The 26,349-nt window shown below is 35.8% G+C and overlaps 1 protein-coding gene across 14 annotated transcripts in view; it reads left to right on the plus strand.

The window, feature by feature from the left end:
• PAN3 (poly(A) specific ribonuclease subunit PAN3) overlaps positions 1-26,349 on the plus strand; it is a 122,159-nt gene that overhangs the window by 2,719 nt on the left and 93,091 nt on the right. For 12 of the 14 annotated variants that reach the window (XR_003682603.2, XR_003682602.2, XM_028497669.2 and 9 more), the window contains exons 2-4: positions 10,608-10,729; positions 11,520-11,586; positions 13,455-13,525. Coding sequence is in view for 12 of the 14 variants with exons in the window: in XM_028497663.2 (XP_028353464.1) it covers positions 10,608-10,729; positions 11,520-11,586; positions 13,455-13,525 (260 nt within the window). In the remaining 2 variants the exon portion in view is untranslated. Of the gene's footprint in view, positions 1-10,607; positions 10,730-11,349; positions 11,440-11,519; positions 11,587-13,454; positions 13,526-26,349 lie in introns of those variants that run through there. The other 2 variants (XM_028497670.2, XM_028497668.2) reach the window with 2 other exon arrangements.

Consider the following 26,349-nt stretch of genomic DNA (forward strand, 5'->3'; position numbering starts at 1 on the left):
AGTTTGTTGAGCATTTGTAAACCAAATGGGAAAGTCCTACTTTCTTGGGAATTCTAAACTGATTTTAGATCTGAAAATCATTTGATAGGCTACTTAACTTGAATGTCAGAACATTGTTGTCTTTCCTTTTTAAAAAAAAAACTGTAAACGGACTTATGTACTTGGCTTAATGCTTTAACATTTAACTTGCTCTATGAGAACTATAAGTGTCTTCCCAGAGAAGTGTGTGTGTGTGTTAAAGATTGTTTCTTTTGCTGCCATAGGCTTTACTTTAGTGCAGATATATTTGGTGAGGGTGATATGCTAAGAAGATTAATTTGTAACTTAAAATGTTTTGTCAAAATGGTTACTTGATTGGTGGAATTTTATCACTTTGGAGCAGCAGCTTTGCATTTTCAAGGTAAACTTGCTGTATGTCTTGAGTTACGGCTCAAATTAATTCGAGTTATGTTTGATTCGTAAGCAATGAAACTGAACAGTATTTGTTACCTACAGGAAGAGACACTTTCAAAAATGCAGGTATTTCTAGGATTTTCTGATACACAGAGGTAGTAGATTTGGGACATGAAAGTTAGGACAGGCTGTAAACAGGTGGAAACAGGAAGGTGGAGGAGAAACACTAGCAGTTACTCAAAGGTGGGGATCATTTCATATCTCAGGAGCAGAAAGTAATTGGGATATAGGGTCTTGAGAGGACAGACAGTTAGTTCTAAGAAGGCATTTTAAAATTAACGTTTAGTCATTTAACAGTTATTTGATTAAGTAGCTGCATTACGTAGTTGGATTCTGTAGGGCTTGCTTTAACTTAACTGGGTGAAGCCTAAGGCTCCTCTTTTCTGCTGTAGGCTTCTTGGTAACTCTCAGTGGTACAGGTTGTGACTCCTTTTGGATGAGATAAAATTGCCTCATCAATGAGTGGCAAGTCAAGTTATTCAGGAATCAGGGAAGAGGATTGTGTCGGTGATTTAATGGTTGCTTTGAATTTTTACACTTTATTGTTTAATTTTTAGTCTACTTTCTACATTTTACTGTGTTCTTATACTGTATCTTTTGAGACACTTGTTAATTAAGTGTATGAGGCAGTTAAAATAGACAACACACTCTAAGAGGTGTTGCTATAAGGAGAAATTTAAATTTTGTTAGTTGCTGACCTGATCATGTAGAGTCACTGACACAATTTTATTTTGCTTTTATTGTTTTCTTTGCTGTTCTTTAAATGTAAGAATGTAGAGTATGTCTTTAGCTGAGAGGTCAAACAGATCTGCTCTGATAAGCTGGGTCTGCCTGCAGAAGTACTTTGGGCTCCTTGGGTATCTTGTGTGTGTGTGTGTGTGTGTGTGTGTGTGTGTGTGTGTGTGTGTGTGTGTATGTTTTAAAAGTTTTTTTTTTTATTGAGGTATACATACCTTGGGAAGAATATACAAATCATGTTTTGGAATTTTCACAAGATGAACACATAGCGTATATCAGTACTCAGATCAAGAAATAGAACATAATCAGTACCTTCCAGAAGTTTTGTTCTTCTTGCCCTTTGCCAGTCACTACCTTTTCCCAGAGGTAACTACTGATTTCAGGCACTACCTTATAACATTGTAGATTCATTTTTCATGCTTTTTTGAGCTTTATAGGAATGGCATCAGGTAGTATGTACTCTTTTTGTGGGCTTCTTTCTTTCAGCATATTTGTAAGATCCATTCATGTTATATAGGAACAGCCTCTTAGTCTCATTCTTGTGTAGTGTTACATTGTATGAATATACCACATTTTATTTTCTCATTTTACTGTTAGTGGGCAATGGAATGTTGCCAATTTTTGTCTTTTAAGAAGAGCACTGTTTTGAACACCCTTGAACATGTTTTTTGGTTCAAGTCTACGAATTTATGTTGAATTACATGGGAGTGGAATTGCAGGGTTGTAATAGGGCATGCAGATGTTCAGCTTTAAGTAGGTGACTTCAGTTTTCTGAAGTGATTGTACCACATTTACATTCCCTCTAGAAGAGTAGGAGAGTTCAGTTGATTCACATTCTCCCCAACACTTGGTGTTCCATCTTATACTTTTAGGCATTTTGGTGGCAAATCTTATGTTTTTAATTTGCATGTGTGTGGATTGTAATTGAATTAGTTGACAACATTTAAAAAATCAGAAGGTTTAACATTGAAATACAGATTTCTGGCTTCCTTTGAAGGGTGGCTCTTTCGTATATTGGAGTTAGGTCTGTGGTGGGGCAAGACTCTCCATTTTGCCTTTTTACTGACTGGGTGACTTTTCTATGCCTGGCTCCTCTTGGCATTTGAGTTTTTGACCCTTGCTTTAGCACTTCACATTTGCAGAATTGTTTTGTTAGTGTTTCACATTCTGTTAAAACATTAGAGGTACATGCAAGAAGAAAATTTTATCCTTATTTTGCAAGCATTGGAAAACTGAAGCAGAAAGGCTTTTTCTTCTCTATACTTAGTTGCAGTGGTGTTTCAATCTTGTAAAGGAACTATACTTTCTTTTGTTGCTTACTTTTTATCTATACAGAGTAGTACATTTTCTCACTTCCAGCTCTTCTGTTGATGTGGCAGTGTGGTAGTAAATGTGTTCTGGCATTCAGGATTGTTTGGGAAATAACAGTTTATTTTTTTTAAAAAAGCATTTACTTTAAGTTTTTGACATTTCTTTCTCACTGTTGTGGCCTCTCCCGTTGCGGAGCACAGGCTCCGGACGCGCAGGCCCAGCGGCCACGGCTCACGGGCCCAGCCGCTCCACGGCATGTGGGATCTTCCCGGACCGGGGCACGAACCCGTGTCCTCTGCATTGGCAGGCGGATTCTCAACCACTGCGCCACCAGGGAAGCCCTTTGACATTTCTTATTTCTTTTGGACTTGGGATCTTTGAAGGCTTAAATGTGGTTTGATTTGGGTTCAACTGAATTATTGATTCTTGACATTTTAAAGATGTAATTCTAATATTTTCAACCAGCTAGACTTTTCATCTTCAAGGTGCTCAGTTTTTAGCAGCTAAACTGTTATACCAATATTTGTATTTCATGCACATTACTTAATTTGAAACCCAATAGATTTGTTTATTTTACCACAGTAGACTTATTTTCAGTTCTACTAATTTAGTTAGTAATGAAGGCTTTGGCATAAGGCACATCTAAGATGGGCCTGGCTCTCTTATCTACTAGCATTGTGATCTTGGGCAAATTTTTAACTTCTAAGCCTCAGTTTTTCTCATTTAAAAAAATGGAGGTAATAATAATACCTACTTCAGAGTTGTGATAGGGTCGCACGTGACACTGTCAGTGCATTGCTTGGCACACAGTGAGGTTTCAGGCTTAGATGCTGCTGTTATTGAATATTACTAGTAGTAAGTCTACAATTAGCCTGTACGTTTCCTTACCTCCCAATTTTTGAGAGTATATTTTCAAGACCAGTAAAATAGCTACAGATTATTGAACTGCGGTTGTCTGTCCAAATGAAAGAAAGCAGGGGATAACTTGAAGTTCATATACAAACTTTGGAATGTATGATAACGTGCATGGCAAAACTGGTTTTGTTTAAGCCAGGATTATACTTTTCACCCCACAAACCCGAATCAGCTAACAGAAACGTGAGTACTGGGAATGTGCCATTAGGATAGCTGGTATAGATTTAAACATTTTTATTTGACAATACACAAAGTAGACAACAAAGACTACCATTCAGTTCACTCCTTTAATAGTGTGCTTGCAAAGTGGCAAGTTTTGATCTGGGTGATAGGAATACAACATTGAATGAAACAAAAGTCTGCCCTAATGGAGGCTACATTCTAGTGGGGAGTACAGACACGTGTATAAGATAAAGTCAGATCTTGAGAAGTTTTATGAGGAGGGCTTAGAGCTTTATGAGGAGTACTCAGAGAGGGTTGTCCTAAAGTAAGTCTAGGGAGGAGTCAGTTAACAAGTAAAAGACTGCTTTGCATGGAAGTGCATTTGAAATGACTCTGTAAAGAAGATACGTGATTGCCAAAACATAACAATATCTTCCTATTTTTGCCCTTTTATAGGATTTTTCTGTTTTTAAATTAACTTTCTATTTTGAGATAATTGTAGAGTCACATGCAGTTGTAAGAAATAATACAGAAAGAGCTTTTTGTCCCATCACTGTTTCCCCCAGTGGTAATACCTTTCGTAGCTGTAGGACAATGTCACAACCATATTGACTGATACAATCCACTTACCTTATTCAGATTTTCTGAGTCTTATTTGTACTTGTGTGTGCACACGTGTGTATATTTAGTTCTGTGGAGTATTATCGTGTGTATGTTTTGTGCCTGCCAACACAGTCAAGACATAGAACAGCTCTGTCATCCTCAAGTGGCCCTTTTGTAACTCTCCCTACCAATCCCTGACAACCACTAATTTGCTCTCAATTTCTGTAATTTTGTCATTTCAAGAATGTTCTATAGGGTGGGGTGGGGGTGGGATGAACTGGGAGATTGGGATTGACACGTATACACTGATGTGTATAAAATGGATGACTAATAAGGACCTGCTGTATAAAAAGTAAATAAAATTTAAAAAAAAAGAATGCTCTATAGGGAATTCCCTGGTGGTCCGGTGGTTAGGACTCCGTGCTTCACTGCCGAGGCCCGGGTTCAATCCCTGGTCCCGGAAGTAAGATTCCCTCAAGCCGTGGCATGGCCAAAAAAAAAAAAGAATGTTCTATAAATGGAATTATATATCATGTGATCTTCTGGGATTAGGCTTTTTTTTTTTTTTTTTGACTCAGAATAATTCCCTCAAGATTCAGCCAAGTTGAGTATATCAAGAGTTTTTCTTGCTGAATTTTTCTTTTTAACTTGGAAAATGTATATCTATCTTTATTTTGGAGCAGCTTTTTTTTGTCTGTTTGTTTGCTTTTCTATAGGCATATGTGCTTTTGTGTACAAAAGTATGAACATTTACAGAACTTAGAAATATTTTTAAAATCTATTTTAAGGTTGAATTTAATTTATTTAATTTAGCTTTTAAGTTAATAAAAGCCATAAACTTTTTTGTAAAAATTTTCATTGGAACAGCAGTGTATAAAGTCAAAGTAAGCCAATCTCATCTTATTGCCCAGCGTTAATCATCATGAGTAGTCTTGTGTATGTGACCTTGATTACTGCTAAGGGGCCTGTCTCCAAATACACTCACATTGGGGGTTAGGGCTTCAATATGTGAATTTTGGGGGTGGGAAACAGGTCAGGTCCGTAGCATGGGCACGCACACACACACTCAAGTTTTAGAGCAGGATTTTTTACATTTGTTTTTCCATATTAACTTTATATTCTGTTTATAAAGTAGTTTATGAGCTGAAACTATACAAAGGAATGTGATAAAATATTTTTTTGTGTGTGTGTGGTATGCGGGCCTCCCTCTGCTGCGGCCTCTCCCGTTGCGGAGCACAGGCTCCGGACGCGCAGGCTCAGCAGCCACGGCTCACGGGCCCAGCCGCTCCGCGGCACGTGGGATCCTCCCGGAACGGGGCGCGCACCCGGTTCCCCTGCATTGGCAGGCGGACGCGCAACCACTGCGCCACCAGGGAAGCCCAAAATATTTGTTTTATGTACTGTTATCATATAATTATTAACCAATACATAAAATATTTGTGTCTCCTTTCAGTATATAGGAATTATTTCTGGACTGGGGGTCCTGAGATTTTTATTTTAATACTATCTTACAAAGAAACTTTGATCTTAGGCTAGCAGCTTAGTCCATGTGGAAATATATTTCCTCATCTGTAAATAGGAGAAAGGGGTATGGAGTACATGATGTCTAAAATTTCTTCAGCTCTAAAATGTTTCTGTGTTTTTCTAAATGTTTATGTTCTAGAAAACGAATTATTTTATGTTCAATCTTTAGAATTCATCCTCTTCCCTTCCCAACAGCTTTTAAAATCACTGACCTTTCAGCAGCTTAACTTCAGTTTAGGGAAGGACATGCTCATTTATTTTGGCTGAGTTAATTGGCATGTGGATAATAGTCCTCTTCCGATAAAACCTCTTCCTTTTTTGATGACTTTTTTGGTATCTTGCTTTTTCTTTAAAAAGCTAAAGATGTTGTACTTATTTTTCTAAAACTAGTTTTTAATTATATTTTTACTATTAAAAGTTCCAGCTTTTAGAAAACTAGGAACAGTATCTTGCTTTTGGAATTAAAAACGTACTGCATGCACAGGTTAAAAATTTAAATAGCACAAAAGAGTACACAGTGAAAAATAGTCTCCCTTCTTCCTTAATTTCCTGATCCCTCTCCAAAAGACAGTCACTCTTTCCAATTTATTATGTATCTATTCAGAAATATTCTTTGTCTGTACTATGACTCATGTTTATATTTCCCTATCTGTAGCACATACCGACACACATATACACGTGTGCACACACGGAAGCCAATGCACTTTGAATTTTTTCAGCAAACTGCATATCTTCTAGTTTCTTCCACATCCACACATAAAAATACACCTTACTCTTTTTAGTAGCTGTTTAGATTGTTTACGGTCCTTTACTATTACAAATGATGGCCCTAAGCTGTTATATATTAATGTATTATGTATACTTATACATAAATTAACACAAAATATAATGTACACATATGTTAAGGAGCATACAGAATCTTCAGTAATCTGGTTTAAACTTGTTACATTAAAAAAAAAAACTGTGTAGAGGCAAGTACAGTATGATCTCACTTACACATGGAATCTTAAAAAAAAAAACCCAGGGCTTCCCTGGTGGCGCAGTGGTTGAGAGTCCGCCTGCCGATGGGGGGACGCGGGTTCGTGCCCCGGTCTGGGAGGAATCCACATGCCGCAGAGCGGCTGGGCCTGTGAGCCATGGCCGCTGAGCCTGCGCATCCGGAGCCTGTGCTCTGCAACAGGAGAGGCCAAAATAATGAGAGGCCCGCGTACCGCAAAACAACAACAACAAAAAACCAAAAAATAACACCCCAAATTCGGGGCTTCCCTGCTGGCGCAGTGGTTAAGAATACGCCTGCCAATGCAGGGGACACGGGTTTGAGCCCTGGTCCAGGAAGATCCCACATGCCGCGGAGCAACTAAGTCCGTGTGCCACAACTACTGAGCCTGCGCTCTGCAACAAGAGAAGCCACCGCAATGAGAAGCCCGCGCACCGTAACGAAGAGTAGCCCCTGCTCACCACAACTAGAGAAAGCCCGTGCACAGCAACAAAGACCCAACGCAGCCAAAAATAAAAAAATAAATAAATTAAAAAGAAAAACAAAAACCCCAAACTCAGATACAGTGGAGAACAGATTGGTGGTTGCCAGATGCAGGGGTCCAGGGGGGTAAGTGAAGATAGTGAAGAGGTACAAACTTCCAGGCCTTTTATTCTCATAAAACACTGGAAAGTAGGTGTTGTCATTTCTATTTTACAGAGGAGGAAAAAAAAAAGACTTAGTTTAAATATGCTGTCAAAGATCAGCAGTTGGCAACTGGCTGAAACAGACCTTATGGGCAGTTGTATTTGCTAAAAGTTTGTGCTCATTCCACAGTGCAGTACAGAAAAGGATGGTGCGAGTGTCTGCTGTGTGGTCGAGGGGCCCCTGTTTCTTGACCCTGCATCCACTGTGCTGTCATCTAGTGTCTTTGAGTCTCATTGCCTCATCAGAGAAACGGAGGCAATAATATCATTTGCATGGGGTGTTTGATAGAAGTTGGTTGTGAAAACCTGTTGTATCTTTTATCAACTTTTAAAAATACCTACTTTTAAAAAGGGCTTAATTGTAAATAAGTGTTTATGTAAATGTGCTAGTAGAGTAGGGAATACCAGAAAAATATCAGGAGTAGTCCCAAATCTCAGTTTACAGATAATTTAGATGGGTAGATAGTTCAGAAACAGGTAAGAATTAAAATGTTTAAGTAGTTGAAGACAGCAATAAGAAATCAAAGGAAAAAAATTTTGTGACATGAATGATATAAACAGTATCTTAAGAGGTAGAGTTGTGTGTTAAACACAACTTGGAATAATTGGGGTATACATTCTAGAAATAAGAGAAGAGGAAAATAACATTTATGATTACCTTTGAGACAGGATGCTAGGCATTCCGCGTAGGTTACTTCACTTGAGTCCCTTTCACAGCCCTGTGAGTGAGATGGGATTGCCTTCTCTTTCAGATGAAGAAATGAAATTTAGAGGGTTTTGCTCAAGGTCATTCAGCTAGTAAGTGGCAAGGGTTGGATTAGAACTGAATGACTGACTTCAAGTATTTTGGTTTTTTTCCATATACCTGGGTCTTGAAGAACATAGAGTTGGGGTGTGTGTGTGTGTGTGTGTGAGAATTGATGAAGTGTGGACCTTCAAAATATAGTGAGTTTATCATTTTGACTGGAGGAGAGAATTCAATAATGTTAGGATTATTGTAAGACCTTTTTATAGTAGATGTATACTTTGACATTATAATCTTTGATCTTTTGGAAATATCTGTAAGGTACTCAGTTTTCTCCCTGATGGATACACAGTTGTCTTAAGTCCATTTATTGAGTAATCCCATTTTTCTCCACCGATTTTAAAAAGGAGCTTTATCGAAATATAATTTACATGCTATAAAATTCACCCATTGTAAATGTACAATTCAATTACTTTTAGTAAATTTATAGAGCTGTGCAACCATCAGGATTTTTACAAGAACTTTTAAGATACTGTTTCATTGTTTTTCATAACTTTTTGTGGAAGTTTGCAGGGTAGATGGTATGAGGCTCATTTTACAAGTCATGGTATCATCTCTACTTTATAACCATTTTGCCTAAGACATTGTGGCTAGTAAGTGGCAGAATTGAGTCTCAAACCCAGCACTTTCAGGAAATACTAGAATGATAGGTTGAGAACAGATTGTTGAGGGCTTTTTAATGTCAGACTAGGAAGTTTGGATTTCATCCCTTGGGATGAGCACTGCCAGCATCTTGTCTGTGATGTCCTAGTTGGCAGAGGAGAACCACTTAGTAGTTTCAGCTGGGCTTTTTTTTTTTTTTTTTTTTTAAAGCATGGTCTATGGAACTCCAGTCCCATAGGCTGCTCCCAAACTTAACTACAAATAGCCTGTTGTTGACTGGGAAGCCCTAACCAATAACATAAACAGTCGATTAACGTATTTTCTACGTTCTATGTATTATATACTGTATAATAAAGTAAGTACAAGTAAGTATACTGTACAATAAAGTAAGTTAGAGAAAAGAAAAGGCTATTAAGAAAATCATAGGGAAGAGAAAATACATTTTCAGTTCTATACTGTATTTATCGATATAAGTTTACATTGTATGCTTACAAGGTGAACCACTTTCTGTCTGTACCTACATCACTGTTGCCTTATACGATACAAAGTAAGTGTCATACGTTTTACTAACACTAGACATCAAAAATGATAAGATAATGTGAAAAAGAAGTTCATATTTATTTACAGGTATCCTGCACTGATAATGAAGAAGCAGCAGTATGATTGCTTTAGTGTAGTTTAGTGTAAGTGATATGGTTGCTTCACAATAGCCTAGCCTATACACTAATAAATGAATCATTATAAAATTTTTATAGTCATATTCATTATACAGTATTGGAAATGTTACATTTAAAGAAAAACACTTAACCTGTGATGATAGGTTATGTCACCTGTAATAGTTTCTCCAGTTCGGAGAGAGAGAGGCATACTGCACGGTAATGTAATTCTTTGAAAGCAAAGTTATAAAACAGTAAGAAAACTAACACATTAATTTTATATTAAATGTCACTCACCTTATGCCTATGTAAGGATACAGTGGTATCCACATCTACATATATTTTATGCATTCATGACGTATGATTTCTTCATTTTTTTTTGATATTTATAGGCTACGAGGTTCATCTTTGAGTTTTTCAAATTGTCACAAATCTCCAAAAATTTTTCCAGTATATTTATTGAGAAAAAGTCTGTGTATAATTGGACCCATGCAGTTCAAACCTGTGTTGTTCAAGGATGAACTGTACTTACCAGGAAATAGCATCTAGAACATTGTCCATCACTTTGTCGGTATATGATGGGTTGTCTTAGTAGTTACAATGATTCTGTATTATTCTACCATAAAATCGACAGAAAGCTTGTCTGTACCCCTCGGCTCTATCCCATTGCTCCCACCGTAGAATTGGCTTACTGAATTATGAGTTAATATGAGACTGCTGGTCTGTTTCTTAAGATGTGTTATGAGAAACAGTCCCGAGAAACTGGTCTCTGTTTAGCATATGAAGATTCACAGGAGAAAATGCAGTGGTTTATATTCTCCTGTCCTCTTGCAAAGTTAAAGAAAAAAACTTGATGAGAAAAGTAGAAATGCAAGTGTGGTTTGTTTCTTCATGTTGTGCTTGGTGGCTCTCAGGTAACTAATATAAAATAAATAGCTATCTCTGTGGAAAAAAAAATGTCAACTTGAGCATTGTTTAACAAATTTTTAGAGTTGAGACAGCTTTGTTTGGTTCTGCCTTTTGTTATGAACAGGTAAATAAAAACAAGTGTGACAGAGATTTGAGACTTTAAAACTTATCTGGGAACAGAGAAACTACATCAGTGTTTTGTGCTTTTAAATAATTTAAATACTTGAATTTTCCTTCTCTTTCAGTTCCTGGACTAGATGGAGGTGCTTTAACTGATACCAGCCTCACAGATTCATATTTCAGCACCAGCTTTATTGGAGTTAATGGATTTGGAAGCCCTGTAGAAACAAAGTATCCCTTGATGCAGGTATTGTTGGTATGAATTTATGTGGCACTGAACGCTGAAATTTATTCCGGGATGGAGACATCTGGAGTCTTCATTTGTTTTCACATTTGTTGGGCGGGATGTGGGATCTTAGGCGGTGGTGAGGCAGGTGGGACATGGGTAAGCCGTCTCTTGCAGGTTGGAGTCAGGCTGAGCTTTCAGGGGTGGAGTTGGAGAATGTAGGGCACGCATAGAAAGGGACTGGTTTCACTCCTCTGTGTGTTTTGTTGAGTGTGGAACGAGGGCCTTTCAGGATCGTGAGACCATAGAGGCTGTGGAGTGTGTTAAGAAAGCGTGGGGACATATTTAGAGAACAGCGAAGAGCCTAATTTTATAGACTCTGTGAGGTGTATGAAGGATCATATGCGTTGGGAGAGAATCGTAGAGAGTGTTTATTGACTTACAGTCATTCACATCCTCTTGGATGGATACTGGAGTTGATACTTTATGGACAAGGAAACTTAGTAGTTATGTGTCTTGCTCAGGCTAAAAAGTTATGGAAGTGCAGTTCAAAATAGTTCTGTGACTTTGGTTTTATATACCTGGCTATTGAGTAAACTTTTCATTTGATGTGTTATAGAGATTATTTCGAAGTTTCTGCATAGATGATTGTAATCCAAGCAGCAGCATTTATAGGAGGATTAGAGTGTCACTGATGTGAACGATGGATTGGAGGGGAAGACGCAAAGAGGGTCAGTCTTAACTTAATCGGTTGAATATTCTTAATTCTGTATTCCTCAATGATATTATGTATATATATTTTATGTTTCAGAGAATGACTAATAGTAGCAGCTCCCCAAGCCTTCTAAATGACAGTGCCAAGCCATATGCAGGCCATGGTAAGACTTGGTTCCTTTTTCTCCTACAGATATATGTATTTCTGACTCTAAAAACAATATGTACATTGTAGAAATTACAGATAGGTGTAAAGAAGAATATGATCTGTTATCTTCACACTCAGAGATAACTAGTATTAAGATTTGGATATATGTATACATATACACATAATACATAATACTTTATATACATAATAATACCTGAGATTGCATTAAATATACTTTTAAATTATAACATGAGTGTTTCTTGGTCATTATAAATTGAATCCTGTTGTTGATTTTCATAATTTACTTACTTTTGTTTTTTTGTTTTTTTTAACGTCCAGTATTGGACTTATGTGTATGAATCTGTGTTCATATTTTGAGTTATTTCTTTTGGAAACATTCTTAGACATGGAATTACTGTTTCAAAGATTATGGACATTTTTAAGCCTTTTGATACAGAATTTCCTTTTCATATCCTAATTTAAAAATAAATGTTTCTTTTGTATCTTTTTGTATCCTATTTTGAAAAATAAATGTTCAGGAATGGTTTTTTAAAAAATGTGTAACAATTTATTAATATTCTATATCGGTAAAATGTAAACAGTTATTTATAATGATGAGAATAAGAATTTGCATGTTGATTATTTCTGAGTTAGACATTTTATGTGTGTATTAAATCTCTCTCATTACTTAGAAATTTCAACTTTCTTTTGCTGTAGGAAAAAATAGCAACATTTTAATAGTGAATAAAATTATTAGAAACTAATGTGTAGCATTATAATATTTTTGGCATTCCCATAGAGTTTATATGCTGACTTTTAAACGCTATCAAAGGTAGCGTAAAGGATGAATAATGCCTGTTTTTATAGTCTTGAATGTATAAATTACATAAAAATCTTGTATCTTACTATTTTATTAACTTCTTTCTCTTTGCATTATTAGTTATATTAAATTAATGTTAATTCTAATGAAGGACTAGACTGTGAAAATCCAGACAGAAGAAACCAGAGAAATTAAGCAGCAATTTATATGTACTGCATTATGAAGAGATTTAAGGTTCCTTTAAATGACAACATTTACTATATTTTCTTTAGGATTTTACAGATAATTTAATGAGAAACATAGGACTAACTAAAGCTCAGAAATGAAGACAAAAATATTTCAATGTATACCATGTATTCCTTTTCAGAAACTCTTCTGATTTGTTAAGTGAGAAACAATTCAGAGATGTACTTTTGTTTGTAACTTCTGGCCACAGAGTAATAGAGCTTTGAACCTATAAAATCTTTGGATTTCATGTTTGTGTTTTGAAACATTTAATATTTTCATCTTTAAAAACTTAATTTACCTTATCTTTTTAGTAAGAATATCAAATATGTGGTGATAAACTTAAAAATAGGGAATATTCTGTAGGGTAGATGGTTTTAAGGTCTTGCCTAAGTGTTAACATCCAAGTCCTATCGCTCAGAGTGTGTTCGACTACTCTCCCTGCCACCTCACCCCTTCTTTATTTTTCTTATGGTTTGGTCTCAAGAACACAAACTACAGGTAGACTTCCTTCATAAACACATTCCTAATAACATGGTTAAGATCACCTTTTTTTTCTATTCTATTTTTCTTTTGGTTCTCAGCAAATAGATGCATTCTGATTCATATAGCTTCTGAATAAATGTGTACTGCCTATTGGCTGAATGAAGTAGTCTCCAGTTTGTGTTTCATTCACTTACAAAATATTTGAACACCCACTGTGTGAGGCATTGAGCTTATTGTTGTGGTATATGATTTTTTTTTTTTTTACTACTTTATAAGCATTCAAGTTAAACATTTATTAGATTTATCGGTTTCCTGAGTTGTCTGTGTGGAAACTTATATAACTTACCTTCCAGATCCTCTAACTTCACCTGCTTCATCCTTGTTTAATGACTTTGGTGCCCTCAACATCTCTCAGAGAAGAAAGGTAGGTGAGATGGAAACTTACGTGAAACTAAATGGAACATAGGGGTGAAACTGGGATGTTACCTACATAATGGTCAGTGTTCTCTTAAGTGGGGGAGGACTGTAATGTTTTTCTTGCTTTTTGTTAACCATTTTCCTTGGTGTATATCTCTTATATGCAGAATTTTATTTGATCTCTGTGCATGAAATAGAGACATTTTATGTGAAGGGATGAAAGCCTTCTTATTTTTGCTCATTTTCTTTATCTTAATGCATTCTTTTTAAGATAACAGCAACTACAACATTAAATTAGATGTTACGTGACCCATTGTAGGTGTATTAATCATCTTTTGACTTTATTTTCTGACTGCTTTGTCTAAATACCAAAGATTTCTCCCCTAATTTAAACTCCTCATTACAAGGCAAACTTAAAATCGTCAGCTTTTCATAATTGGCCCAGCTGTTCAAAAACAGTTTAAAATCTCTTTATATTAGAAATTTAATTTAGTTTTATTTGGAATTGAGGTTGCTAGACCATGAATCGATTTTGAAGTACCTTGTAGTAGTTTATTGTAGTTGGATGCCTTTGAGTCTTACTGAGAATCTTGTTAATAGTGATAGGAATTCAGAGGCGGTGCTGATTTTGGTTAGGGTCGGCAGCAGCTGAAGATGTTCAGGAGCTTGTAAATCTTGGCGGAAATTACTGTAAAGTCGTAACTAATTCAGTTTCCTAAGTAATAGGAGAAAGATCAAAAAGAAAGTATCAATTTTAGAAAACTGATGTAAGCTTAAGGTGCTTTAAGGAAGTCTCTGATCAGAAGGTAGTATAAAATGAATTTCAAGAATACTAGATAGATGTTCTCTAGACAAGAAAATAAAACTGTGGGGTCAGGTATGAATTATATCAATACCTCATGTACCTAGTATTATCTCCTTTTTGAAAATAGATGAGAACAAGGAGGTAATTAATTACAAAATGTTTTTAAGCAACTAAGATTGGTAGACTAAAAGGTATGGGTTTGGTTTTATAGACTTCCTTACCAGGCTCTCACCAAGAACACATTTACTTTTGCTTTACGTACTAGTCTCAGAAATGGGAATATGTATTTTCTAAATCCCTAGGGTAGAAGTGGAATAGAGTTGGACACAAGCAGTGAGAAGTGAGTGAGAAGTGACAGTAGACAAAACCTTCAATATGGAAGGAAGCAGTGAAGTGCTTATTTTCTGAAAATCTCAGTTGGGCCAACCCCTGAGCTGCAAATGCTGCTTTTTGCCTGTGGGGTATGTGAATTATTTGGATCTGATGAGTCAGATATTTTAACTGTGGGCAGTCTTACTCTGGGCTGTGTGAAAAATTTAAAAAGAATGGACTGATGTTTTTCTTGCTTTTCCTCAAATCTAATTCAAGAGACAATGCATGAATCTACTAGAGAACACTTACACAGCAGTGTATTAATCACCGTGAATTTAAACGTGTGATGATTGCTAAGTAGCGGAGAATTCTCTAGCTCCAGAAGAGTTTATGGAGAAGTTTTGAGTTGTGGTTTTTGAAGGTGAGGAATATGGGGAAGCAAACATATTAAGCAGAAGGAATTATTTGATTACAAGTAGAGAGTTAGGATCTTCAGTAAATTTAAAAATTCTCTTCTATCACATAAGCTAAGAAACTATGGCTGAGGGCCTTGTATCTATAAGGACTTGCTGAAGTAAAATGTGTGAAGTGAAAAACGGTATAAAAAAAGGTTCATAGCCATTTGTCTGGGTTGGTTTATTGTTGTTAAATATGTGGAAGATTTCCTGAAGGAGCTGTGTACTGAGAGTATGTATGCCTTAGGGCGCTGATGGTCACAGCGTGTCAAGTGACTGGAGCTAGACGGTGAGTTGTTTCCTGTCTGTAGGGAGATAAGTTAAAACGTTAAAAGTAAACGTTTAGAAACTTGTATAACAATCTGATAATACCACAACATCCAAACGTGTCATCATTTTTCTAGTAATTCATTTTTGTTTTACGAACATATAGGACTATGATGCATAGGAAATTTTTTAAAAATGTGATCTTTCACAGTTGATATTTGAGAAGCATTGATTTTTAAAATTTTCTACATTAGAAATACATAAATATAGATAGGAAAAGTAACCATTATTTGAAAATGTGTACAATTATTGTTGGCCAGGGGTGGTGGTGGAAGAAATTGAATTATGGCTATATACTCAGTGGGAGAGGTAAGCCCCCCAAAACACTGGAGATGGAGTTCTGTTGAAAACGGGAGTGAATATATTAGACATTAATGCATAAGGAAGCCTTAACAACAGGGTAGATAAAGCCGAGAACTGGTATGACAGAAAAAGACCTGAGAGTCACTGTAAATCACAAATGTGGTCTGGACAGCAGTAAAATTTTCAGTCAGAAATCCTCTGGGAATAAAGTATCTTTATAACAAAGTTAGATGTAGAGATACAGATATTCATAAATAACATGATGACTTCTTGCTAAGCTGTGCACCCGCAGATGATTGAGATGAATGTTCCTTCAAAATTTGTGTCTGGCAATCTTGGCTTTCCCTTTTATATATTTCTTGGTCCTTTTTTGCCCTCTTTTTTAGTTGTCTAGTCATTTTCCTATTTAGCTTTCTCCCCTCCCCACATTAAGGCAAAAACACTCTGGTGCTTGTCATTTACATTTCTTGTTTTAATTGTACTTGAGTATGATGTTTCAATCAATATGCAGCTTTACCTGGGCATTTGCATTTTATTTCTGATAATGGGATGACAGACTTTCACTTCTGTAAATCGTTTAGGTTTTAATAACAAGTTAAATTCTTTGGGTTTAGAGGACAAAAGACTTGTGAAGTATCATGTTTATATCATCTGTTCTTGATTTTCAAGCTCTTTGTCAGGATGAGGGGAGCGGGATCCAAAGAGGTTGGCTCATCTACTGCCGGCCTATTTGTCAGGCGGCGTAGCTGGGAGGCCTAGTGCTGGATGATTCTGCTTGATCTCAGTTCGGAACCTCCTCCCCACTGTTCTCAGATCTTAAGAGCATCCCTTCCTTTTTGTATCATCTATGTTACAAAACTTACTGATCTATATATGTAGTATGATTTCTGATTAATTTGACATTTAAAAATTTTTGTGTACATTTCTGTTCTAATGTCTTCAAAAGATGACTTTTACATTATTTACTTTTACATAGGGAACCAAATAGGAATAACAGACTGGTGAGTATTATGGTAGAGTTCTCTTATGGAGAAAGCTAAAGTACATTTGGAGAAATTAATAGGATTATGGCCTAGATAATCTGGGATGTAAATCTTTCCACAATCCTTCGGATGGCTAGGCTCATTTTAAAACATGGAACCAAATATTGATTGAACATGGAACCAAATATTGATCTCGGGGAAAAAATAAAAGGTGAAGAGAAAAGGGGGAAGATATTGAAAAATAAATCGTAATGGGAATCACAATCTAAAACTTCACCTATAAAACCATTTTTAAACATTTTATATATGTTCTCAAATACTGTTTTACTTAGTATTTAGATTTCCACGTCAGCCACATCCATATCTTTTACCCATGAGTACTGTGCAGGAATGTTGTTACGGAAAATTGTATTTAGAATTCCAAATTAATACACTCAGAGCTATTCTTCTTTTACTGGAGTTGACTGAACCTCCATTCACCTCTGCTTGCCATGCTGTGGCATGGCACAGGCTTTAGATTTAGAGATACGTATGGTAGAATTGTTGGAGTCCAAGTGCCGGTAGGCAGGGGAGCATCATGGTTCCTGTTTATAGCTTGCTTAGAGCTCATGGTGAGTTTTTATCTCTCTCCAAGAGCAAAGAGTTGGGAATAGTAATAACCCAGTAGCACTGAATAATGGTCAAGGTTTTAGGGTTTGGAGTTGGATGCCAGGCAGTCTGAATTGAATCCCTGTTTCTTCACTGATTGTGTGTTTAAGCTTAGTTAAACCTTTCTGTTTCTTCATTTGCAAAATGAGAATAATAATACCTTAGTACCTGGCATGTAGAGGTGTTATGAGGACTAAATGAGAAATGCCCAATAAACGGAAGCTATTGTTGGTAATACATGGTGCTAGCCAAACCTTTCTAGTCTTGCTTGGGAATTGTTAACTATTATTAAATAGATAAATGTCTGTTGCTACTCACTCTGGATCAGGCTGTATTAGAGTTGTCCGTTGGAAAAGCCGTTCTCCTAGAGTTGCTTTGAGAATGTCCTTCTTTGAGGTGTTCAGGCCCCTCCTCCCCACATAGCTGTTAGCTTCTCAAACACATCCTTCAGATTTGGTGAAAATACATCTGGTCACTGATTGTCTTTGTGTGTTTAAGCTTAGTTAAACCTTTCTGTTTCTTCATTTGCAAAATGAGAATAATAATACCTTAGTACCTGGCATGTAGAGGTGTTATGAGGACTAAATGAGAAATGCCCAATAAACGGAAGCTATTGTTGGTAATACATGGTGCTAGCCAAACCTTTCTAGTCTTGCTTGGGAATTGTTAACTATTATTAAATAGATAAATGTCTGTTGCTACTCACTCTGGATCAGGCTGTATTAGAGTTGTCCGTTGGAAAAGCCGTTCTCCTAGAGTTGCTTTGAGAATGTCCTTCTTTGAGGTGTTCAGGCCCCTCCTCCCCACATAGCTGTTAGCTTCTCAAACACATCCTTCAGATTTGGTGAAAATACATCTGGGATTTTCTCACTATGCAGTGGCAGACTTGATTTTATTTATGTTGGCAATGATATTCTGTATCCGTTTCAGGTAATATGGTAATATTTTTATAAAATTAAATGTTTTATAATTTCATTTTATCATTTAGTCACCCCAACAATTCTTTGAGAGATATTATTTTTTTCCATTTTACAGACTGGGAAATGGAAGTTAGATCAAGTAATTTACTTGGAATAAGATAGATAATATTTAGTTATGTTTCAGAGAAAAAAATTTTTCTAGGACAGTATAGAAAGGTAAGATCTTCTATAAGGTAAAAAATGAAGAGGTAGTGGAGAGAGAGACCACTGGTAACATGCAGAGGAGGAGATAAAACATTGACCTGCTGCCTGCCTGCTTTTCCATTTATGTGATTATCTCAGTGTAAGTTTTTGTAAACTGTATATTTCTAGGGCAAGAATATACAATTAAGCTTTTGATAATTGATAGCTGACTTTTCAGAAATGTTGCACAAGTTTATATTTCTTTCTGCTCATGGGTGCTGGTTTTTCTATAGCCTTGAAAACACTGAGATGTAAAAATCTTTCATATCTTTGTCATTTTATAGTCAAAAATCCCTCCTTGTTAAAATTTCATTATTGCTGCTATTGAGCTTCTCTTTTATGTTTATTGACCTTTGGTGTTTCTTTGGTGTCCTATGCTTTTATTTTACTGTTGGGATATCCTTTTTAAATTTGTTGTAAACTCTTCGTTTCTTAGACATTTAAGCTTCTTTGTTTTTGGTCTTGAATTCCACAGGTAGTTTATGCTGTCGATTTTGAAATGTCATACTTATTACTCTGATTATCTTTTATTAAGTACATTAAAAAATAGAATATTAAGCTCATTTTTGTTAAAATAACATGGTAATTCCCTGTCTGATGAGTTGGTGAGTTTATATTGAAAGGACTGTCATTATTTTTATGTAATTTGAATCCACTATCATTTTTATTGCTAATGATCTATAGTAATCAACTTCCCTTTAGCAAACAGTTACATTCTCTCTCTTCTCTGTTTTGTCAGACTTAAATGTGACGTTCTTCTTACTGTTTAACCCATCAGTCTATTCTTTTCTTAAAATGGTGGATTAGATTAGATTGAAACTTGTTTAACAATATGATAGTTCCTATAGAAAAGGGCTCAACTTTGAAAAAGTTAATTTTATTTTCCTCCTAAATGAAGAGTCCTCCAGGGTGAACTTCCAGAATTGTGTTGAGATAAAGGTGTGCTTTGGAAAGAACAGATTAAATTTTGTTGTAACAAAATAGGAGTTCAGCCACGTATTTTCTCTACTTTATTTCAATTCGTACTTTGTGTGCAGTGACAACTTGCTCTTGTTGAGTCAAGAGTCTTCAAAATTTATGATTACAAGGGAATTTTGTCCTGTTGGTTGATTTAAAAAGATCTCGCGAGAGTTTTTTGTTTTGGAGGCTTTTTTTTAGGTGTGTATGGTTGTTTGGTGTTTGACACGCTACCGTGTTTAAACACGTGAACTGAAACAGCCTGGCTTTTGTATACAGTATGTAATACTGTTGACTATAGTCATTATTTAGCTTTAGCTTTGGGGATTTTGAGTTGGTTCTTACCTAATAATGGTAGTTTAGTGAAACCATGCTGCATCTGCCACTTGGACCTGGGAACTAGTAGATCATTCTGAGATATTCTGGTTGGCTTCTTTACACTCTACTCTGGGCACTGTATTTACAAAGTGTAGTAGCTGATATTAAGAGTTTGGTATTACTGGTGGTTCATCCCTGTTTTCCTACGAAGTAGGGGTCAGGAATAAATTAGTGAAGATCAATTTAGAATTCTCATCCACAAACATGCTAGCCTAAGTTTTAAGCTAAATTTAACCAAAACTGTGTAATTTTTCCTAACTCTGTTTAATTCTCAAGATTTGTTCTTGCATTTTGAAAGTGGGGAGGAGGGAGTGGCTTAATGAAGCCTCTGTAGCTGCTGTTTCTCCTTGATCCCGTCCATGCCGATGAGAGTCAAAGAAAGATTGATTAATTTAGGAATTTGTATTTGGTCATTTTAGAATTAGCTAGAATAATGTTAAGATTGTAACATGTTAAGGAATACTATAGAATGTGGAATAAATTTAGTTAAGAGTACAGGCTCTGGAGCCTGACCTTATGTTAGTTTTGAGATTATAGGCAAGTTATTTTAACCTCATCTAAGCCCACTCTTCTCATCTGTAAAGTTGGTTTATAATGGTGCCTATCTCACAGAATTTTGAGTATTAAATATATTAATGGCTATAAAGTGCTTGGCATAGTGCATTGTGCTTGTCAAATGGTAGTCGTTGCAGTCTTCTGCTGCTTATAATCCTGCAATTTAAAAACATATGCTTATCTGTTTCTGAATGTGTGTAAGATCATTTATCTTTGATTAACCACTACCTACTTTAAGTTCAATCATAGTAAAGAGCATTGCTGAAGATCTTCTGCTTCATTTCAAGATTCAGTTTAAGCAAGGGTACACATATAAATAAATCAAAAGGGAACCTTTTGCTAATAAGCAAATTGGCATTTTAGCCTGATGGTTGCTTTTGATAAGGGACTAAAATTCATATAAAATTTTTTATGGTCATTACAGGTGATAGTTTATTGTAGCAATAACTTTCATGACTTAAAACAACATTACTCACTTGCACTTAAAAGATTTTAATAACTTTGGCCTGGTATTTTGTTTTTCTACATCTTGTATTCTGGTTCTATTCTAAAGCAAAAGAATAAAAGAAATGGTAGTTTGGTGTTCCAAGTCTTTAGAAATTGAATGTGACCTTGCTTAACAACTGATCTCATTTTTGGTGGCATAAAACTCCATTGTAACATTGAGGTTTTGAGAACAGAAGTAATGACTACTTTGTAGGCTTTCTTAAATTTATGTAGATAATATAGTGGGCCTCTTCTCCTAATATCAAACTCAGTAGAGCTTAAAAAACATTTCTGTGTGTGTAAATCCTGTTCTGCTAAATTTGACATAATTTAGATTACTTTTTACCTAGCAGCATCCTCTGTTTTCTTCCTCTCAGCCTATATGTGATTTCTGTATTGACTCCACAGATTAAAAGATCTTTTTCATTTATAGATGTTTACCTGCCCATGAGTCTTTAACAATGACAGTCTGTTTTTCTGTAGACCCACTTTCTATAGACCTGCTCACCATCCCATCCTATAATTGGCTTTATTTAAACAGTGAAAACCTAAGGTACCTAATATATTTCCATGAAAACCTACAATTACTGATAATGAATGGCAGGACAAAATACAACATAATCTTTGATGCTGACTTGTGTTTGTTTTTGATTTTTAAATCTTTTACTCGAGAAAATTGATTGGAGCCCTAAGTATACAATCACTTACAGGTTTAGATTTACTATTCTAAATTGATTAGGTGTGAGAGCCTTTAAAATCCAGGTGTATTAACAGACCTAATTAACTAATAAATTAAGTAGAGGTAGTTCCCTGTGTCTAGATGGAAATTAGCTAATTTATTTGATTTAAAATATTCAAATGGTTTTAATCAGGTTGGAGTCTATTTTTTCCTAGTGAGTTTTACATTAACCACTGACGGTTAATGGAAATGTAATCTTGTATTTAGTTCTCATAATAACAAATATGCTAAACCGTTAGGGCGTTTAATTAATTGAGGGAAGACCATTGTACCTCAGAAGAGGTCGTAAAAGAGAAATGAAAGTTGATTTTCAAATAAATATACAGTAAGTTCTAGGCCAGAGGTTTCTGTCAGTGGACCTCAGACCCTTAGAAGCGGCAAGAGGTAGGTAGGTTGCTGAGTTGTAACTGCAAAAGGCAGTGAGTTAATACATTTCATTAAACATTGTCTAAAGGGAGATAATATCAGTATTTCATATATGTGCACAACTGTTTGCCAAGTATGTGAAGATGTTTGATTAATAAAATACAAATTGTTTAAAAGTGCCATTCATAGTAGCTTTAAATCATCATTCATTGTTTCAGAGTATAAATAATGAAAACACAGTTATTCTGTGTTTGACGTTCAGAGGGCATTCTTAAAATTCAGGGCATTGGAAAACTTTTTGTGCTAGGATAACAATTGATTTCTCTAGTTTATAACTAATGATTAGGTTATGATATATAATAACAAGACCTGTAATGTGAAGTATTGTAGAGATGATGCTGTTTTGAAATTTTACCAAAAGAATTGTGCTCTCAACATTGGTCTGTGACAACATTTTCTATATGAGCAGTGGTATTTATATATTTTTCTTTTGCTAGACTGAACTTTTTAGGGGAAGAGAATAGATCTTACCACTGTATTTCTCTCTCTTTTAAAAAAATCTTTATTGGAGTGTAATTGCTTCACAATACTGTGTTAGTTTCTGTTGTACACCAAAGTGAATCAGCCATATGCATACACATGCCCCATGTCCCCTCCCTCTGGAGCCTCCCTCCCACCCTCCCTATCCCACCCCGCTAGGTCATCTAGGGAGGGCAAAAAGCCCATGCTGAAATGTTAAGTGAATGAATGAATGAAAAAAAATGCATTTGCATTTAAGGTTTTGAAATAAAACAGTCCTAAAAATTAACTTTTATTGTTCTTTCTTTTGACACAGTCTGGAGACTTATCTTATTTGTTAGGAATGAGAGTGGATTTCCCTAAGTCCTAAACCATTGGATTGGTCTTCTATGGACTAGGGCAAGGATTTTTGAAGAGCCAGGGCTTTGGGGGCTGTGAGTAATGGTCTTGAAGGCTCTGAGTATTTAGGGCAAGCTAAAGGAGTCGGATGTTAACTATTTGAACCCCTATCCTTTTGTTTATTTTGGGGGGTGGCCCCAATTTCTGTTTTACCACTAGTTGTTTCTTATCCAGGTCTCTTCCCTGACATTCTCTAGAACTTTATTACTGGAAGGGTGATCACCAGACCAGCAGCACACTAGTAGTCTTGGGAACTTTTTAGAAATGCTGAATCTCATGCTTCAGTCTAGGCCTGCTGAATTAGCATCTTTCTTTTAACAAGATCCTGAGAAGAGTATATGTTCATTACAGTTGAGATGTGCTAGTCTAGAATACATTCTCCAACTTTTTCAAGCCCTAGGTTGTTATTTTTTAAATGCCCAATAAAAAGGGTAAAACTATTTTCAACTACTCTCTTATTGTGCTGTTTATTTAGATTTTGTGAAGAATGATAAAAATCAGTTTTGTAGTGAATCTTGAGACTTAAAGTAAAAATTGTATATATTAGAGAGAGAAAAAATAGTTACATGTTATGCTGGATATTTTACCACAGGAGCAAAAAGAATGGGAATTTTGATGTACAGTGTTGACTTACTAGGAGGTGGAGCAGACAAGCTGGTTACTTACCAACAGGACATGACTTTTCAAAATGCTTCCGTTTCATAATAACCAGCAGGCTGGACTGGCAAGGAGGCTGTCAAGAGTGGAGGATCAACCAGGAAACATACCTTTTTTTTGACCAACACATTCTCAAGATTGGTTTAGGAAGGGACTGCTGGAAGCTAAGGGGAAGGGAAGAGGGCTTGTGCTTTTGTTTGCTCTGGAGGAGGGGTTTGGATCTTGTAGGACTCAGAAGGGTTTGGGGAAAATAAACATTTCCCATAAAATTTTGTTTGCCCTTTATTTCCTCACCTTCCATATGACTTCTCTATTTCCCGTAGCCCCTACGGTCATTTAATCACCGATAGTTGTTTTTAAACTAGCAGCTCTTTCCCCAGCCATGCCTTCGCCTTCTATTTCCATTGCAATTTCCTTGAGTTCCCATCCTTCACCTACGCCTGTGATTCTCAGATGGGGACAGTTTTGTCCCCCTCCTCCTGCAGAACATCAAAGATATTTTTGGTGTCGCGACCGGGGCAGATGCCGCTAATGGTCCTGCAGTGGCCCAGGACAGCCCTCCACAGCAAAGAATTATCCAAAGTCTGTAGTGCTGCATTTGGGAAACCCCAACCTGGATTATCGTCAGAGACCATTGATTTGTCTACCTTATTTCCAGTTTAATTCTCATTCACAAGCTTTCAATAGTTCCCCATTGCCCATGGAGTGAAGTCCAAACTCCTTGGCATAGGATACAAAACAATTCACGGGTTTTTATTGCTTTCAAGCCTCATCTTTTGCTCTCAAGGTTGGCCCTCTACTAATGATAGACTGAAAACTTGTAGTTTTCCCTTAATTGACAACAGAGTGCCTGTATGCCTCTACATGTGCATTTTTCCTAACCTACAAATACATCTTTTTTTCTCTCTCACTCTGGTTTTGTTTTGTTTTGTTTTGTTTCCTATCTAGACACACTCCTTTAACACTGCATTCATCCTCTCTGTGAAGGCTTCTTTGCCTCTGTTCAATTGGTACCTTGATTATATATGCATTTTTCATATCACAGTGAGTGTGTTCTGTTCGCATGACTTTGTTAGCTACTAGGTTATGTCCTCTTTCGGAGGGAAAGGTGTGTGTTTTATTCATCATTGCATTCCAGGTACTTAGAACAGTTCTTGATACAAAGTAGGCTCTCATGTTTAGTTGAAAATACATTTTTCCTTCAAGGAATAAATAATAGTTCAAATAATTTGGAAATTAGCTTTTAGATGAAATTTTACCATAATTTACATTCTGTGCAATGAGACTTCTGTCTGTAATCTTTTTGGCTCACCATCATGCTCTGTATTGCTGCCATCTCTTTTCAGATGTCATTTGTCTTCTCTTGCTTATAATAGTATTTAAATGGTATTGCTACCTTAGGTCTTTCCATTCAGTATCACCTAGAAAGTTTTACTTTTGGATTGGAGTTTACTCTCTGGCTCTTTATTGAAGAAACTTAAATCTGTAGCGGCACAAGTTTGGGGATCTCTTCTACCTAAGAGGAAAGGTCTTGGGCTAATTATAGGTTTTGGGGGTGATGGGGAGGAGGGAGAGGAATAATGAATTCCTTTTTGGAAAAACAAGAAACATATAATGAGAGCTGCTGGGGAGGGAGAATTATACATTGGATTTATTTAAAACCTTTTTTTCTATGTTGCTTAATGAACTACTATGAGAATAAATTTTACTAAGGTAATAACTGACTCAAAAACAAGTCTGGATTTGTGAAGGCTCTAAATAACAGAAGAACATTGAAAGCAATAATTTTCGTGCTTTCAAACGTATGACTAGAATTTAGGTGTCCTTATATAGAACCTATTTGACATGTTGTGATTTTGTTTAAGTAAATATTCTTTGATGTGTTGAACTTTTTTGATAGGATCATCTTTAGCCCAGACGTTTTCTAAAATATAAATTTTAAATTAGTGAAGGCTTAATTAAGGCAATATTATTTTTGCTATATGTCAAAGCCTTATAGTTGTGAGCTATGTTTTTAAAAATAACTTGCTTTAAAATTCTTTCATCTATAATTTGGTTCTAAAGGGTATATTTCTATTCTCATTCACAAAAGTTGCTTGTGATGTAGACACAGAGAGTAATTGAATTGGTTCAAGATTGCATAGAGGTGGAAATATTTTAGCTTCATGAAACTTTACCCACTGCTATAATTATTGGATAGATGGGTAGTCTAGTTTCCTTTCTTATGCAAGTTTAATTTTTGAAGAATGTTAATTTCAACTATTTGCTTCAGCAGTCTTAAGACAGAACAATGAGTAAACATAGATTTTCTTATTTTAGATCTTAAATTAGATACCTGGCCAAGAATGTATCAGTATTCCTTAAAGGGAAAAAAATATACAAATTCCCTTTAAGATGCAATTTAGTACAAATTTGCTATAATTAAGAGAAGTGAAATGGTGGAAACTGTTCATTAACCTTCATGTATAAAAAATCCCTGCCAACCACTTTTAAGATTGTTTACTAACTTTATTATAATATTAGCCAATGAATCTGTGCTTTTACTGAGCTACTTAGTATCAATTCGTTCAAATTATTGAGATTTATAAGACCAATGAAATTTGTGTATTTTTTTTGTCTGAGATTGTTGTTTTTCATTGAGTACAAGTTTCACTGAGTACAGTGCCTGCTTAAGATAGATCAATTTGTACTCTGCCCTAATGGGCACAGAATTTTAAAAATTAAAAAAAATCCATTCCTTGAAATAAGCTGCTGCTTCTAAGTGGGGTGGTTCTCGGTA

This window comes from Physeter macrocephalus, chromosome 13 (genome assembly GCF_002837175.3).
Source record: "Physeter macrocephalus isolate SW-GA chromosome 13, ASM283717v5, whole genome shotgun sequence".
Taxonomy (NCBI): domain Eukaryota; kingdom Metazoa; phylum Chordata; class Mammalia; order Artiodactyla; family Physeteridae; genus Physeter; species Physeter macrocephalus.